General features: G+C 47.1%; 2 protein-coding genes across 2 annotated transcripts; both read left to right on the plus strand.

Moving 5' to 3' along the window:
* Nucleotides 1-1,688: 1,688 nt before the first annotated feature.
* LOC118082087 (olfactory receptor 10R2-like) lies at nt 1,689-2,612 on the plus strand. Its single transcript, XM_035109397.2, has one exon. It carries the CDS (start codon nt 1,689-1,691, stop codon nt 2,610-2,612), a length of 924 nt encoding a protein of 307 aa, XP_034965288.2.
* Nucleotides 2,613-8,982: 6,370 nt separating this feature from the next.
* LOC118082591 (olfactory receptor 13H1-like) lies at nt 8,983-14,890 on the plus strand. The gene is made up of 2 exons (XM_060279782.1): nt 8,983-9,572; nt 14,563-14,890. The coding sequence occupies exons 1-2, from the start codon at nt 8,983-8,985 to the stop codon at nt 14,888-14,890; spliced, it is 918 nt and encodes a 305-aa protein (XP_060135765.1).
* The last annotated feature ends 1,899 nt before the right edge of the window (nt 14,891-16,789 follow it).

Consider the following 16,789-nt stretch of genomic DNA (forward strand, 5'->3'; position numbering starts at 1 on the left):
GCCTTCTTGAGTGGAGAGCTGCATTGCAACATTTGGAGAAGGGTGAAATCGGAAGGATCTGCACATTAGCCCAGGAGCTGCAGGCTGGGTCAGAGCAAGTCAGGTCAGTTCATACGGGAAATTGCAAACAACTTCTCTATCTGTCCTGAACTGAACAGAGGAGACTCCGGGGGATGTTTCTCGGATGAAGGGTCACATTCCCTTCTGAGGGCCAAACGCAAGTGGTGGGCGAGGCCAGAAGCAAAAGCAGGAGAACAGTGACTATACCTTTTGCATTTGTACAGATTAGTTTCTACACACACTCACACACCCTTCTTTATGCCCCTTTCAAGGAAGCAAGAGTCATTTTCAGTCTTTGAGGACACATTCCAGCCAGGACAAAGCACTCAAGGAAGGGTGCAAAGCATGGGCAGTGAGGGGCCCGGCAGAGTCCTGGTGTGAAATGAAGCCAGAATGCTTCTGAATAAGAGCTAGAGGGAGAGGAACAGAGTCCAGTCAAAAGTCCTAGCTGAGCCCCTGGCAACCTTGTGGTGCACAGGTTCTATATCTCTCTAGCATACCATCATTTCTCCCATGCTCTAACGCTGCTTGCAAAGTTCATACTAATATGAGCTTCAGTTTGGTGAATGCACATCCACCCAGAGTTGGGCTTAAATTTGCTCAGAAAATAATTTCCATTTTTCTGAGGGTTTTCTTTTAGGGGTTCTCCCTGAACTGATGGAAAATTTCAGCCACATGCCACCATCATCCTGAGAGTATTTAGCAAAATAGCCCACACCAATTTCCCCCCCAAAAGTGGAGAATAGGGATCCACTGTAAACATTGCTCACTCTTATTTTTGACAGCAGGAATGGGTTTGTCTTCTGTCCCTTTCTACCTTAGCCCATTGCTTCATTCGTCTAACAACATGAATTCACAAAATAGTAAATAGTACCCCTCCTTACTAACTGAGCTGAAATTTCTTAGAAGAGAATTTTCTTTTTTTGCCTCCTCCCCAACTCTTTCAAAATTCCACTGGCCACCAGAGAACATGCACACATACGCCAGTTTGCTGCTCACAAACAGGGTGGATAATTTTGGAGGCTAGTTTTGCTCATGTGCAGAAAAAAATATCCCACAAGGTGATTGCTCATAGGGGTTACATGAACTGAATCTGGTAAAGGAAAGTGAGTTTTCCATAGCTGCAAAGTGTTTTTCCGCTGTGTGAAACCTTCCTTCGCCCATGGCTTTGTAGATCTGCTTCACTACTAATACTGCACCACAGTAGTTACATACTGCAGTTATAACTACTGTGGTGCATGAGAGAATATTGCCATACACAAATTGGTGGGCTTATTTTTTGGCAGGTTTGGCCTCATTTTTTCACTGTATTCTAATTGGCTTATGTTATAGGTAGCTGTTTTGACTGGGTTTGTGTGTGAGAGAGTGTCCTTGGTTTTTCTTCCATAACATGGGTAATTTGTGGTTCTCGTTATAGTTTCACAGAATTCTCATGTGCACCTAGGCCCCTCAAAATGGGTGACTCCTGGACTAGAGGGTCAAACCCACAATGACAGTTCAGGTTTACTAATGCTCTTACATACCGGTATTTCTGCTCATGGCATTCATAACTGATGTAGGTCTATGTCACTTTGTGTTAATTCCGCTACAGATCAGGGATGGGTCATGATCCTTCTATCAACTGTACCATGGTGACCGAGTTTGTCCTGTTGGGGTTCACTAGTCACCCAGGCTTGGCTCGACTGCTCTTTGGACTCTTCCTCCTGATGTTTGCCGTGACCTTGGCAGGCAACGGGCTGATTATGACTGTGGTGTGGACTGATCCTCTCCTCCATACCCCCATGTACCTCTTCCTGGGCAGCCTTTCATGCTCTGAGACAGCCTACACTCTGGTGGTCATACCACAAATGCTTGGTGACCTGCTGGCTCCCCAGAGGCCCTTTCCCTTGGCATCGTGTGCGGCTCAGATGTTCTTCTTTGTGGCCTTAGGGGTGGCTGACTGTCTGCTGTTGACAGCCATGGCATGGGATCGCTATGTGGCCATCTGTCACCCACTACACTATGGGGCCTTCATGAGCCAACGGATTTGTTGGTGCTTAGTGATGGGGTCTGTCTGTGGTGGTTTCATTCTTTCTTCCTTCCTCACTGGAGTGATTTTCTCTTTGCCATTTTGTGCGCCCAACCATATCCCCCATTTCTTCTGTGACATCCCTCCTGTGCTGAGCAGGATATGTCCTGGCTATGGAACTATGGAAATTCTCGTTACAACCTTGGTTGCCATGATCCTCATCATCCCTTTCTCCTTCATCATGCTGTCTTACGGGTGCATTTTGATGGCTTCCTTGCACATGAGCTCGTCTCAGTACTGTCGCAAGGCCTTCTCCACCTGTGGAGCCCACTTGACAGTGGTCTTTCTTCACTATGGCTGTGCCATCTTCTCATATGCCAGACCCAAAGGCAGCTATATTGAAGGCCAGGACCATATCCTTGCGGTGTCTTACACTGTTCTCATTCCCATGCTCAACCCTCTGATCTACACTCTAAGGAACAATGAAGTGAAGGGAGCCCTTAGGAAGATGATGTGCCGGGGTTGCCTTATTCCTAAGGGGTAGAGGAAATGTTCCACTGAAAATTAGGTGGAATCTTCTTTCTTGTAGTTTGAATCCATTGCTCTGCATCCGCTTCTCTGGGGCAGCAGAAAACAACCTTTCTCCCTCCTCTATATGACATCCTAGATCAAGGAGGGAGAAAGGTTGTTTTCTGCTGCTCCAGAGAAGCGGACACGGAGCAATGGATTCAAACTACAAACTACAAGAAAGAAGATTCCACCTAAACATTAGGAAGAACGTCCTGACAGTAAGAGCTGTTCGACAGTGGAATTTGCTGCCAAGGAGTGTGGTGGAAGTCTCCTTCTTTGGAGGTCTTTAAGCAGAGGCTTGACAGCCATATGTCAAGAATGCTTTGATGGTGTTTCCTGCTTGGCAGGGGGTTGGACTGGATGGCCCTTGATTCTATGATTCTATGGTGTGGGGTTAAAAGTGTGATTGTGTTTTACTATCTGTTTTTGATGATGTGTGTTCTAACGCCTTTGTGAACTGGTCTGATATTTTTCTACAGGGAAGCTGCTATCCTGTTGTTGGATAGGGTTGGGCTGTTACCTGGGAGACCAGCGTTCGAACCCCCTTCAGCCATGAAGCTCATGAGTGACCTTAGGCCATTCACCATCTTATAGTCTAACCATGTACACCACCTTGAGCTCATGGGGGTGAGGGGAGGCGGCTTATAAATAAAATGAATAAATAAAAATAAAAAGCTTGTCTTAGTTGTGTTCTTGACAACTATAATCATGCATTGTCTGGGTCTGGTGCTTGGTTACGCACTTCCAGGGTGCCAAGCCCTGGGGCCCAGCAAGAAGACAGCAGGAAGATGAGGGCTGAGGAGAGGACTTTGGGAACAATTACTTCCCAAACACTTCCCTCCCCCTCCTCTGCCTAGTTTTGTGAGGCGTAAGGGGTTGATACCATCTGCTCCATGAAGCCCACAAGGTTCAAGGTAGAGTGAGACTCTAGAGGGAACCATAATTAAGATTACAATGTTTTAAAACAGCCCTCCTCAGCCTGCTGCTCTCCAGCTATTTTGGTCTACAACTCCCATCAGCCCCAGCCAGTATGGGTAAGAGTGAGAGCTGGAGGGAGATGTAGTCCAGCACCAACTGGGAGTGGACAGCATGTAGGTGAAAACTGTTTTGGAATGTTTCCAATGTCCCTCTGTTCTACGATATAAGACACTTGGAACACAGTTCTCTTTCTCAAGCTCTGGGAGGAAGACCTTTCATTGCCTACAGACAGCCACCCAATCTTAAACAACTTCTCACCCACAATAATACCACCACCAGACTTAACATGGACACTGGTACCAGAGCCTGCAATAAACCCAGATGCCAACTTTGCTGCCACATACACCCGGACAACACCATCACTGGCCCCAACAACATCCAACATACCATCTCAGGACTATTTAATTGCTCATCTTCTAACATTGTGTATGCCATCAAATGCCAACAGTGCCCTTCAGCGCTCTATATTGGACAAACAGGCCAAACCCTACGCCAAAGGATAAATGGACATAAATCTGACATCAGGAATCACAAGACAGAGAAACCAGTAGGAGAACACTTCAATCTCCCAGGACATTCTATACAAGATCTCAAAGTAGCTGTCTTATTACGGAAAATTTTCAGAAACAGACTGGAAAGAGAAGTTGCTGAATTACAACTCATTACCAAGCTTAAAACCATGGAGAGACCTGGTCTGAATAAGGACATTGGATTCTTATCTCATTATACTGTACATGATAAAGCTTTCTTCGGCCATCTCACCCCATGCTTTTTCCTGCAAGACCAATTGCAGCTCTACCTCTCTTTCAAATCAGGACCAGTGAAGGCGGTGAAGGTCCTGTGTGAGTGCCTGGAGGCGGTTGGAGGATGGATGGTGGCTAACAGATTGAGGCTGAATCCTGACAAGACAGAAGTACTGTTTCTGGGGGACAGGAGGCGGGCAGGTGTGGAGGACTCCCTGGTCCTGAATGGGGTAACTGTGCCCCTGAAGGACCAGGTGCGCAGCCTGGGAGTCATTCTGGACTCACAGCTGTCCATGGAGGCGCAGGTCAATTCTGTGTCCAGGGCAACTGTCTATCAACTCCACCTGGTACACAGGATGAGACCCTCCCTGCCCGCAGATTGTCTTGCCAGAGTGGTCCATGCTCTGGTCATCTCCCGCTTGGACTACTGCAATGCGCTCTACATGGGGCTACCTTTGAAGGCGACCCAGAAACTACAACTAATCCAGAATGCGGCAGCTAGACTGGTGACTGGGAGCGGCCGCTGAGACCACATAACACCAGTCTTGAAAGATCTACATTGGCTCCCAGTATGTTTCCGAGCACAGTTCAAAGTGTTGGTGCTGACCTTTAAAGCCCTAAATGGCCTCGGTCCAGTATACCTGAAGGAGCGTCTCCACCCCCATCGTTCTGCCCGGACACTGAGGTCCAGTACCGAGGGCCTTCTGACGGTTCCCTTGTTGCGAGAAGCCAAGTTGCAGGGAACCAGGCAGAGGGCCTTCTCGGTGGTGGCGCCTGTCCTGTGGAACACCCTCCCATCAGATGTCAAAGAGAAAAACAGCTACCAGATTTTTAGAAGACATCTGAAGGCAGCCCTGTTTAGGGAGGCTTTTAATGTTTAATAGATTACTGTATTTTATTTTTCTGTTGGAAGCTGCCCAGAGTGGTTGGGGAAACCCAGCCAGATATGTGGGGTATAAATAATTTAATATTATTATTATTATTATTATTATTATTATTATTATTATTATTATTATTACCTGAGACCGACACTGGCTTCCCATCTGCTAGTGGGTCAAGTTCTTGCACACTTATATAGTGTCCAAAGCCCTGAGAAGTTGGACCAGGGTGGTCCAACTGTTCAGGCCAAGTGGACTACAAGGGTACTTTGACACTGAACCCATGGGCCACACGATGAATTAAATTTCCAAATCTTTAATTAAAGTGTTTGCAATATAGTTAAAACACACAATTAGTATATTTAATTGAATAGATTTAAAGTATGTATTAAATAAAAGCTGCCCAGAGTGGCTGGGGAAACCCAGCCAGATGGGCGGGGTATAAATAATAAATTATTATTATTATTATTATTATTATTATTATTATTATTATTATTATTGAAATCAGATTGTGTTTATGGCTGTTTGTAAGATAACATGGTTGCCTGAGAGCCCCCTTTGGATGGCAAGGCCAGAGGATTCCTCCCCAGAGGTGGCAAGGGGCCAAAGGAGATCCTCTCTGGCTCTCCATCGAGATGCTCTTAAATGCCTGACAAGCATCCAGTGCCGTCCAGTGTTTTACTGTCAGACTCTGCATAAAGAAAGAAATAGCCCAGAATTTCACGGGTGGGACTAAGCTGTACTCTCTTTGCATACAACTATTACAGAATCATGCTGGCGACAAGAAATAGAATTAACTGCTTAGTTGACTCATGCCTAGGAATTGTCTGGGCATGAGAGGGGCAATCGCTGGGCTTGACCCAAATCTCCCCAGGATAACAATGGTCTTTCATGATTTTCCAATACAGTATATTGGTCTCAAGTTACTCAAGGGGTTTAAATGTCAACAACAAAATGACACTTAACTTTTATTTAAAAAATGATTTGTAGTTCTGTATTTTTATATGAATTTATATTGCCTTTTTCTTTCCTGGTTATGTCTTATGTAAACTGCTTAAAGATTTCTTTTTACATAACTGGTATAATTCATATTAATATGCCCAATTCCAATGTTATGATGTGCCATTTTTTGTGTTCTGCTCTGTTACTGCTTTGTTGTATGCTGCTTTCAATGCCATATGGATAAAAATATGTCTTTAAAAATCCATTCAAATACATACATACATACATACATACATACATACATACATACATACATACATACATAATACCCCATAGGAAGTTGGTTCTTAATTGCCTGTCTGGGACATATTCTCAGAGGTATGAAGTCTGTACATAAAACTTTTGAAATCTCTCAGGGATATAAAGACTCATGATAAATGAGTTTTCAAGTTTTAATTATAAAAATTGTTATTTTCTAGTCACACACAGAGATTGGATTTTACAGTATTCTGTTCAGATGGGGGTCTAGATTTGATGGTTCCTCAGGCCATAAAGACAAGAATTAACCACTTATGATCAGAAACTTGGTTGAGAAGATTGATTCAGCTTTCCATTGTTGCCATTTGAATCAGCAGAGATATTCTGGTCCCCCACCCCCCAATATTGTTAACACAGCCTAATTACCGTAAGTCAGATGATATAAAAAGTGTTTTTTTGTTTTTCATGGTTTTCTCAAACATTTGCTGTTTCTTAAGACTGGTGTGATAACCAGAAGAGTATTTTATTTATTCTTTAATTTAATCAAAATATTTGAAATCCCCTCGTGATGTTCGTGGATTAGATCTTCTTATGTTCTTTTAGAACTACCTATTCCTAAAGCTGCAATTATAGGCACATTGACTTGGGAGGAATCCGCAGGGTGGTTAATGTAACTTAATTTTAAAGAAATGTGTATGAGATTAGGCTGCACAGGGCTATTTGATTCAGCTCCATCAGGCAACCTATTTCCCTTTCAACAAATGTTATCCAACAGGACACCGCATAAGGTAAATATTTCAAGTTTCTTTTGTATGTATTTTACATTTTTAGTCAGAAATTTAAACTGTAATATAGCAAGCTGACTTTAGTAATTGATTCTTTTAGGAGAACACCCATTTCCCCCCATTAGAGATATTCACCACCCTATTAATACCACACAATATCATACTATAGTCACACCCACAGCATACATTTAAAGTACCTGGCTATACCCCCCAAATTTGCACTTTCTGAATCAATATGAGAACTGAAGCACAGCCATCTTCCAGAACTTGCACTTGTCCAGATTTTGTGGTGCAGTTCTCTAAGCAAGCAATGCTCACAAAAATGCCCATATTAGGAGAAAATGTATGTAAAAAGAATATAGATCTGATAATATAGAATATAGAACAAACAAAAATGCATTATATATAGGGAAGGTGCTTGCACAAATGTGTACATTAGTCAAAATTGCATACAAAATTTATTTTTTAGGATTTTTTTATTTTTTTAGGAGAAATTCAGACTAAAATGCTAAAGAATTTTTCATGAGGATAGTTTTAAAAAAATTATGCAAATTGTAGCAGACTTGTGGAGAACTGAATTTAAGATGGGGAAAATGAGAACCTGAGAGAACCAAACATGACAATTTCTTCCATCTGTATTTGGATGTGACCCCTATGACTGTAAGAATTTTTGTGACAGCCAATAAAACATTAGAGAATGGTATGTCCACTGCTACATGTGGAGTACAACATAAAATAGGACAATTAACAAGTTCACGTTAGTCAAATATCATGCTTGTTACCTCTGATAGTACCAACATGTACATGGAGAGAAAGGAATGAATGCTGGTCTAGGAGAAAGGTAATACAAAACAGCAAGGGAGTGGGAATCCTCATTCAGATGTTGTGGCCACAAAGGTGCTTCTTAGCACTTAACTCCTTTCTGGGTCGCTTTAATTTGCAAGGAGCACTTACAGTAGTGGCACAAATGCATGGCCCTCCTGCATATGGTTGGACATCAGCCCTAGCCAGGATGGTCAGGGATGATGGGAGTTGTAGTCCAGCAACATCTGGAGAGTCACAGATTTCCCTAGAACATTTAAATACACTGTATATATGATATCTGCATATGGGGTGGATTTGTACCACTATTGTATGCCGCAGGATTGGGGTTTCATAACCATGCTCCAAGGATACATTTTCCACACAGAGTGTAATTTTTTTCACATAGAAATGTGTACCGGTATATTAGGAAAAATTAGAGCCAATATGCTGATGAAATTTCACAAGGGCTTTTAAATCAATCAATCACAAACTAATGTTGATATATGGAGAACTGAATTTAAAACTGAAAAGGTTTAGAAATAGTGAGAAATTGAAATTGAAATATTCATTCATCCCTAGTTCAACAGAAAATGGAAAAAAATGTTCCCCAATAATTATTTGATGACATTATGAAATAAGCATTTCACCATTATAAAATTATCATTTTTTATTTTTTATTTTTAATTTTAATGTATTTAGTCTTGTTGTTGAGTTGTATTTTAACTAGTTGTTTTATATTTGGTGTTAGCCTCTCTGAGCCTGGCCTTGGCTGGGGAGGGTGGGCTATAAATAAATTTATTATTATTATTATTATTATTATTATTATTATTATTATTATTATTATTTCACCAACAATAATGGTGATGGGATTGAGTCACACTCCAATTACTATAGTTTGGGGGCATCTTTACTATCCCGGCAGATAATTCCACATCTTGGGAAGAATTTACAACGTCATGGTTCCTGAAGATGATAATGAAACGACACCAGAGACCTTCCTACTGACTGGGCTTTCCAGCCAGCCACTCATGCGCAAGGTGCTCTTTGTTGTCTTTCTCTTCCTCTATCTAATGACTCTTATTGGGAATGGCCTTATTGTCCTCTTGATCGTAGCAGATCCTCACCTCCTCACCCCCATGTATTTCTTTATAGGCAACCTCTCCCTTCTTGACATCTGCTATACTACCAGCACAGTCCCACAGATGCTGGCCCTCAGCTTCACGGATAGGCCCACTATTTCCAATGCCAGATGTTTTGCCCAGATGTGTATCTCGCTCTTCCTTGGAACGACAGAATGCATTCTGTTGGCTGCCATGGCTTATGACCGCTTTGTGGCGATCTGCATGCCACTCCACTATACGCTGATCATGAACAGAAGGCTGTGTGGCTGTCTGGCTGTCTCCTCGTGGGTCTTGGCCTCCCTGTTGACCCTTGTACCATCCTTCACCATGAAGATCAAACTATGTGGGCACAATGTCATCAACCATTTTGCATGTGAAGTTCAGGCTGTTGTGAAACTAGCATGTTCTGATATCTCAGCTGAAATGTACTCGGAGTCGAGAGTGAATTTCATGCTCTTTATTCAGCTCATAGTCATCAAGGAGAAGAGGAGAAGAAGAAGAATGGCTCTTTTCCCAAAACCATCTGCTTATATACATTATTTACACAATGGGCCTTGCGTGATTGGCTACTTCAGGGCTACACCTGTGGGCCAATTATATTGTGGATTGACTTCTGCCTGCAGCCTGATTGGCTGCTCCTACAGGCCAATCAGGTAGCAGATTCACTTCTGCCAGCCGCCTGATTGGCTGCTCCAGCAGGCCAATCAGGTTGCGGATTCACTTCCACCTGGAGTTGGATTGGGTAGCTCCCGCTGTTTCTGAATCCTATTGTTCTAGGATTCAGCTCAGTACATAACACCCCTCCCCTCTAAGTTCCAGTCCTGCCCGGGAAGTTGCATTCGTAGTCCCCAAGGTCTGCTGGCCGCCTCCGTGTGCGTTGTGGCCTGGGGTGTTCCTTGGTCAGGGGTTCTGGTTCTGGCTCGTGTTCCGAGGCTGCTGGCTGTGCCGGGGCTGTCTGGTCTGGCGCCACTGAACCACTAGGTTGTGGCTCTGGTTCCGGTGTCCTTCCAGCCTCGGGGCGCCCCTCTGTGCCTACTGCTTCTGCTTCCCCTGCCCACCCCTCTCGCTCTACAGGCCTCACTGCCCTGCTGTCCCCTTGGGACCCCTCTGTCCCGCTCTCCTCCCGGGTTCCTCCTGGGAATCGTCGCCGTAGCTGGTCGCAGTGGCGGCGCCAACATTGCCCCCCTTCCGTTAGTACCTCGTACGACACGGGACCGGTCACCTTGGTGACTGTGGCGGGTACCCATGCTGGGCCTGCCCCAAAATTCTTTGCGTACACTGCGTCCTGGGCCACAAATGTCCGGGGGTTCCTGCCTTTCCCCACCACTACCTCATCCTGAGCTCTGTCGGGGTGAAGTCGGTCCAGTCTAGTTGCAAGGCGCCGGCCCATTAGTAGTTCAGCTGGGCTCCGGCCCGTCGTTGTGCTTGGGGTGCTGTGCTGTGCTAGAAGAAATGCGGCAAGGCGGTATTCCCAGTCCCCTTGTGTCATGCGGCGGAGGCTGTCCTTGGTGGTCCGCACCATGTGCTCCGCTTGGCCATTGGTGGCAGGGTGGAATGGTGCTGAGCGGATGTGGCGGATGGCGTTCTGCGCTGTGAAGGTCTGGAACTCCTCTGACGTGAATGCGGTTCCATTGTCCGAGACGAGGGTGTCAGGGAGCCCGTGGGTTGCAAAAAGCTTACGTAGTACCCGGATGGCTGCCGCCGTAGAAGTGGACGGTACCAGTGCGACCTCCAGCCATTTGGTGTAGGAATCCACCACTATGAAGAATGTTTTTCCCTGGAAGGGGCCAGCGAAGTCCACGTGCAAGCGTGACCATGGATGTCGGGCGGACTCCCAGGGCTGGACTGGGGCCCTTGGGGGATCCGGGCGGGATTCTTGGCAGGTCTGGCAGTGTTGGACCCAGGCCTCTATCTCTCTGTCAATCCCCGGCCACCACACATAACTCCTGGCAAGGGCCTTCATCCTCACTACCCCTGGGTGTGTCTCGTGTAGGGCTGTGAGGACCCTTTTGCGGAGGGGCTGGGGAACAACAACCCTGCTTCCCCATAACAGGCACCCCTTGTGGGCCGACAGTTCATGTTTGCGGTTTGTGTAGCCAGCGAATTCTGGCCCGGGGCTGCTGCTGGGCCATCCTCGCCACACCCAGTCCAGGACCCGGGAGATGACCCTATCTTTTGTGGAATGGTGCGCAACTTCTTGTGCCTGAATGGGTCAGTCGGGAAGCAGCTCCAGGGTCATAACCTCTTGCGCAGGCGCTAGGTCGGGGCCTGTTTCTGGTAGTGGTAGCCTGCTGAGGGCGTCTGCATGGCCCATCGCCTTCCCAGGGCGGTGGATTAGTGCATACTGGTAGCCGGCAAGGAAAATTGACCACCTGAGGACACGTGGAGACAACACTTGGGGGGTCTGCTTCTCGGGGGCAAACAGGCCAAGCAACGGCTTGTGGTCAGTCACTATGGTAAAGGGCCGCCCGTACAAGAAATCATGGAATTTTTTTACGCCCTTCACGATTGCCAGACCCTCCTTGTCAATCTGTGAGTAGTTTCGTTCGGCTGCAGCAAGCGTCTGGGAGAAGTATGCCACCGGCACCTCTCTTCCATCCGGGAGTTGGTGTCCCAGGACAGCGCCGATGCCATAGGGAGAGGCGTCGCATGCCAGCACCACTGGCAGCCTCTCGTCGAAGTGTGCCAAGACCGAGTTCGAGACGAGCAAGTCCTTGACTGCCTGGAATGCGGCCCTTTGTCGCTGGCCCCACACCCAAGGGGCCCTTTTATCTAGGAGTCTGTGTAGGGGCTCCGCTACCGCTGCCTTATGCGGAAGAAAGGCATGGTAAAAGTTCAATAGTCCCAAGAATGACTGAAGTTCGGGCTTGCTCTTGGGCGCTGGGGCCTCACAAATGGCCCGTACCTTGTCACCGGTTGGATGGACCCCTTCTGCGTCCACCTTAAATCCCAGAAAGTCCACCTGCGGCACTCCCAGTAAACACTTTTCACGCTTCACCTTGAGGCCCGCCGTCTGGAAACGGTGCAGGACGGAGCGGAGGCGGTCCTCAAATTCCTCTGGTGTGGGCCCGGCGATCAGTACATCATCGAAGAAGGGGGTGACGCCAGGAATCCCTTTAAGGAGAGAGTCCATTAGATTCTGGAATATGCCTGGTGCCACGCTAACGCCAAATTGCAGCCGCTTTACTCTGAATGCCCCTCTGTGCGTCACAATCGTCTGAGCCTCTGCTGTGGCTTCGTCCACAGGCAACTGTTGATACGCTTGGGCCAAGTCCAGTTTGCCAAAGATTTTTGACCCAGCCAGGGTGGCGAGGACATGGCTGACCACTGGCACTGGGTATGCATGGGCCGTGAGAGCCTTGTTTATGGTGCATTTGTAGTCTGCACAGATGCGGACCGAACCGTTAGGCTTGACGGGTGTGACAATTGGAGTTTCCCAGGGGGCGTTGGGCACCGGCTCCAGCACTCCTTGCTCCACGAGTCGGTCCAATTCCTCATCTATGCGGGGTTTCAGGGCGAACGGGACCCGGCGGGCCTTGTGCCTGATGGGTCGTACAGCGGGGTCTAGCTGTAGGGCAATGGGGGGTCCTGTATATCGTCCCAATGCCCCATCGAAAACCCCTGGAAACTCTTTGCATATGGCGTCCACGTCCACTTGTAAGCTAGTGCGGTTCACTCCGGTAACGGCTAGCCCCAGAGGTCCAAACCATGCCAGTCCCAGTAAGCTAACGTAGGGGCCCTTAACTACCAGCAAGTCCAATTGTTGCTTTCGCCCTCGATATTGCACCCTGAAGGTCCCCACCCCCATTGTAGGGACCTTACGTTTCTGGAAGTCCCGGAGGGTGAATGGGGCCGGCCTTAGTTTGGGACCCCCATTAGGGCACAGTTCCCTTAATGTTCGGGCCGAGATTATGGATAGAGTTGAACCCGTGTCCAGCTCCATGCGGCATGGGGCTCCCTCTATCTGTACCTCTATATAAATTTTCTCTGTGCTGGGATGGGGCAACTGGAATACCTGGTAGTCCGTGATCTCCGTCGAGTTGCCTTGGTGCATGGTGCCGTGTGACCTGGGGCTCCTGGGTCGGTCATCTGATGCTTGTCGACGGGTGAGTCGAGCCCGACACACCCGGGCGATGTGTCCCAATTTTCTGCACTGCCTGCACTCTGCGTTGCGGAAACGACAGGTCCTCCTCTCGTGGTTCTCCCCGCAGCTTGCACAGTTCCCTCCTTCTCGTCGAGGCTGCTGTGGTGTGTGTGCTGCTTGAGTGCGCCGCTGTACTCGGTGTACTTCCTCCCTGTCAGATTCGGATTCGTCGGTGAGGTCTTCGTGGTAGACCCTCGGTTGGGATGGCGGGGCCGGTCGTGCCTCTTGCGTTGACCTCTCGGCGGCTTCGGTTGCCAGGGCTTCCTCCAGAGCAATCTGGAACGTGAGGTCTTTTTTGGCGTAGAGGCGTCGTTGCAACATCTCGTCCCTCAGGCCACCGACGAGGCGGTCACGAAGCATGTTCTCCAACTCTGAGAAGTTGCATAGCCGGGCGGCTTGGCGGAGGGAGGTCACAAACCCAGTTATGGTTTCCCCCGGGGCTTGCCGCTTTGCGTAGAAGGCATTTCGGCAAGCTACCACCGAGGGCTGTGGTGAGAAATGCTCCTTCAGCCGTTCCATTATTGTTTTGTAAGAGACGGTAGCGACATCTCTAGGTGCAAGGAGAGCCCGGGCGATTTCAAACGTCTCCTCTCCACAGACGCTGAAGAATGTCGCCCTCTTCATGGCATCGTTGGTGACTTCTTTCGCTTGCAGGAGGAAGTTGAAACGGGCGGCGTACCCTTCCCAGTCTCCTGATGCTGGTTTGAATGGCGAGAAGCTGCTGTCGGTTGCCATTCTGGGTTCCTTGGGTCCTGGAGCTGAAGCCTGGAAGCACGGTGCGATGCAGCGGTGCAGCAGGTGGCGGTGCTGCGGTGCAGTGCGTGGTGGCGGTCAGCTCAGCAGGATCCCATCCTCGTCGCCAGTGAAATGTACTCGGAGTCGAGAGTGAATTTCATGCTCTTTATTCAGCTCATAGTCATCAAGGAGAAGAGGAGAAGAAGAAGAATGGCTCTTTTCCCAAAACCATCTGCTTATATACATTATTTACACAATGGGCCTTGCGTGATTGGCTACTTCAGGGCTACACCTGTGGGCCAATTATATTGTGGATTGACTTCTGCCTGCAGCCTGATTGGCTGCTCCTACAGGCCAATCAGGTAGCAGATTCACTTCTGCCAGCCGCCTGATTGGCTGCTCCAGCAGGCCAATCAGGTTGCGGATTCACTTCCACCTGGAGTTGGATTGGGTAGCTCCCGCTGTTTCTGAATCCTATTGTTCTAGGATTCAGCTCAGTACATAACATCAGCCAATGCAGGTTTCTCACTCGGCAGCAGTGTTTTCACTCTCTTAGTACCCTTTGCCTTCATTTTGCTGACTTATGTTTGCATCAGTCTGGCAGTGCTGAGGATTCGCTCAGCTCAGCGTTGGAGCAAGGCTCTTTCCACCTGTGGCTCCCATCTTACAGTGGTTGGGATCTTTTATGGCACAGCTATGGCCATGTACTTAAGGTCGCCAGGCAGATCTTCAAACCAGGACAAATTTGTTGCTGTCTTCTATGCCATGGTCACTCCAATGCTGAACCCTCTGATCTATAGTTTGAGGAACAAGGATGTGAAAGGAGCCTTGTGGAGGGTAATGGGCAGGAAAATAGATCCCTAGCCCCTTTTAAATATATCTGAATACACCTCTTGAGTGCCTGAATGCTCTTCTGAAATTCCTTTAATGTAATACTTCATATTTTATGAATAAAATTTGCAGAAATGGTTCAGTTTTTGGAATGCTTCTCTCTTTTTTATATTTTAACTTTTTAAAATCTTATCACAGACACTGCTTTTGTAGCCTTATGCTGTGATGTGGTTTATAAATTTGAAAAATAAGCCTAAGCAAATAAGCTCCCCTCATCTCTCCCCAGGGGCCATGCAGAGCGGGGTGGAGGAGGAACTGCCATTTAAGAACCTAAGAGGGTCGGTAGGGAAAGAGGTGGTCTTTCAGATATCTGGGGCCTAAATCAGTTAGGGCTTTAAAGAATAATGTGAGCACCTTGAATGGAGCCCAGAAACAAACTTGCAACCAGTACAGTGGTTTTAAAACAGGGGTTATATGCCAGTCAATGGAGTATTACCAATCCCCGCTGTCAGAGGGCCTGATGTGGCTACTCTAGAGTAACGACTCCAGCATAGTCTTTTTAGGCTTTTATTAAGTGCTGATTATTTACAGTGGTCAGAACGATCTATATACATGCTTAAGGTGAGGTGTCAGAACCTCCGAATGGCGATTGGCGCGTTTTCTTCCAGCACAAAAGCTTTGGGAGACCCAACCTCTTCCCCCTACGTTTGCGTTGCAATTCGGGAGTTGGGGGGATTGGCCTTCCCCCCCCCCGTGCGCCCAACTTCCTGTCCCACCTGGGTGATGGGCTCTGCAACCTTGCCTGAGCCTCGGACACCACTTCCTGACTCTCCGCTGGAGGCAGAGCTCTCCTTACTCTCTCCAGCGCTTGGGGATGGGCTGGAACTTAAGATGGGAGGGACTTCCCTGTATCCCTTGTCCCTCACACCCTCTGAAGCAAAGACCAGGTTGACGTGTTGGACCATCGATGCCCTGAGTCAGCCCCATGGTTGTCATGGAGGCCATGAAGTCCTGAACCAGTCCATCTGAGGCATCCTTGACATGGATATTGAAGTCCCCAACAGCACTGTGTGAGGCTTATCCAGTATTTCTGGCACAGGCGCCTAATGGTCATGGTAGTGTTCTGTATATAGTATGCTTAGTGTTAAGGTTTTAGTCTTATTATAAGTTAAGTTTCCCAATCCTGATTGTATTGGATTTGTGACCATTATGCTCATTTGCCTTCAGTAGCAATAAAGCTCTGCTGGATGAAATACAATTGCCTCTGGTCTATTTTTTGGGAATCCTGCAACGCGTTTACCCTGTTTCTCATATTTTAAGACATACCCATAAAATAAGCCATAGCAGGATTTTTAAGCATTCAAGGAATATAAGCCATACCCCGAAAATAAGACATAGTGATAGGCGCAGCAGCAATGCCAGCCGCGGCAGGAGGAGGAGGAAAAAAATAAGACATCCCTTGAAAATAAGTCATAGTGTGTTTTTTTGAGGAAAAAATAAATATAAGACATGTCTTATAATATGAGAAAGACGGTAAGTTGTTACTCTGCTAGCTATATGTTGGAATCTACTCTGGATCAATATTGAGTAGACTTTTAATGACAGAATCAAGCCAAAACTTTATTGATTACAGGGAACAGTAGCAAAATAAAAAAATTCCTTCAGTAGCACCTTAAAGACCAACTAAGTTTATATTTTGGTATGAGCTTTCGTGTGCATGCACACTTCTTCAGATACAGTAGGTTTGACTATGGCATTGGGCACGTATCCAGCATCAGGCAGCCCACCTGCTACCTGATAAGAACCTTTTAGAAGATAAGCTTCATTTTACTAGCCCAAGGCCAAGACAAAACCATACAGACACCATCAAAGAAATAAATACTGTATCTATAAATCTATATACCCCCCACACCCCTCTGCCTAAACCATTAG

This window comes from Zootoca vivipara, chromosome 10, assembly GCF_963506605.1.
Source record: "Zootoca vivipara chromosome 10, rZooViv1.1, whole genome shotgun sequence".
Taxonomy (NCBI): domain Eukaryota; kingdom Metazoa; phylum Chordata; class Lepidosauria; order Squamata; family Lacertidae; genus Zootoca; species Zootoca vivipara.

What these genes read in the sequence shown, in the direction of transcription:
- LOC118082087 (XM_035109397.2), top strand. Translation starts at nt 1,689, where the DNA reads ATGGTGACCGAGTTTGTCCTGTTGGGGTTCACTAGTCACCCAGGCTTG.
- LOC118082591 (XM_060279782.1), top strand. Translation starts at nt 8,983, where the DNA reads ATGGTTCCTGAAGATGATAATGAAACGACACCAGAGACCTTCCTACTG. An exon ending in TCTGATATCTCAGCTGAAAT is followed by an intron (nt 9,573 to 14,562) that starts GTACTCGGAGTC and finishes CTCACTCGGCAG; the next exon opens with CAGTGTTTTCACTCTCTTAG.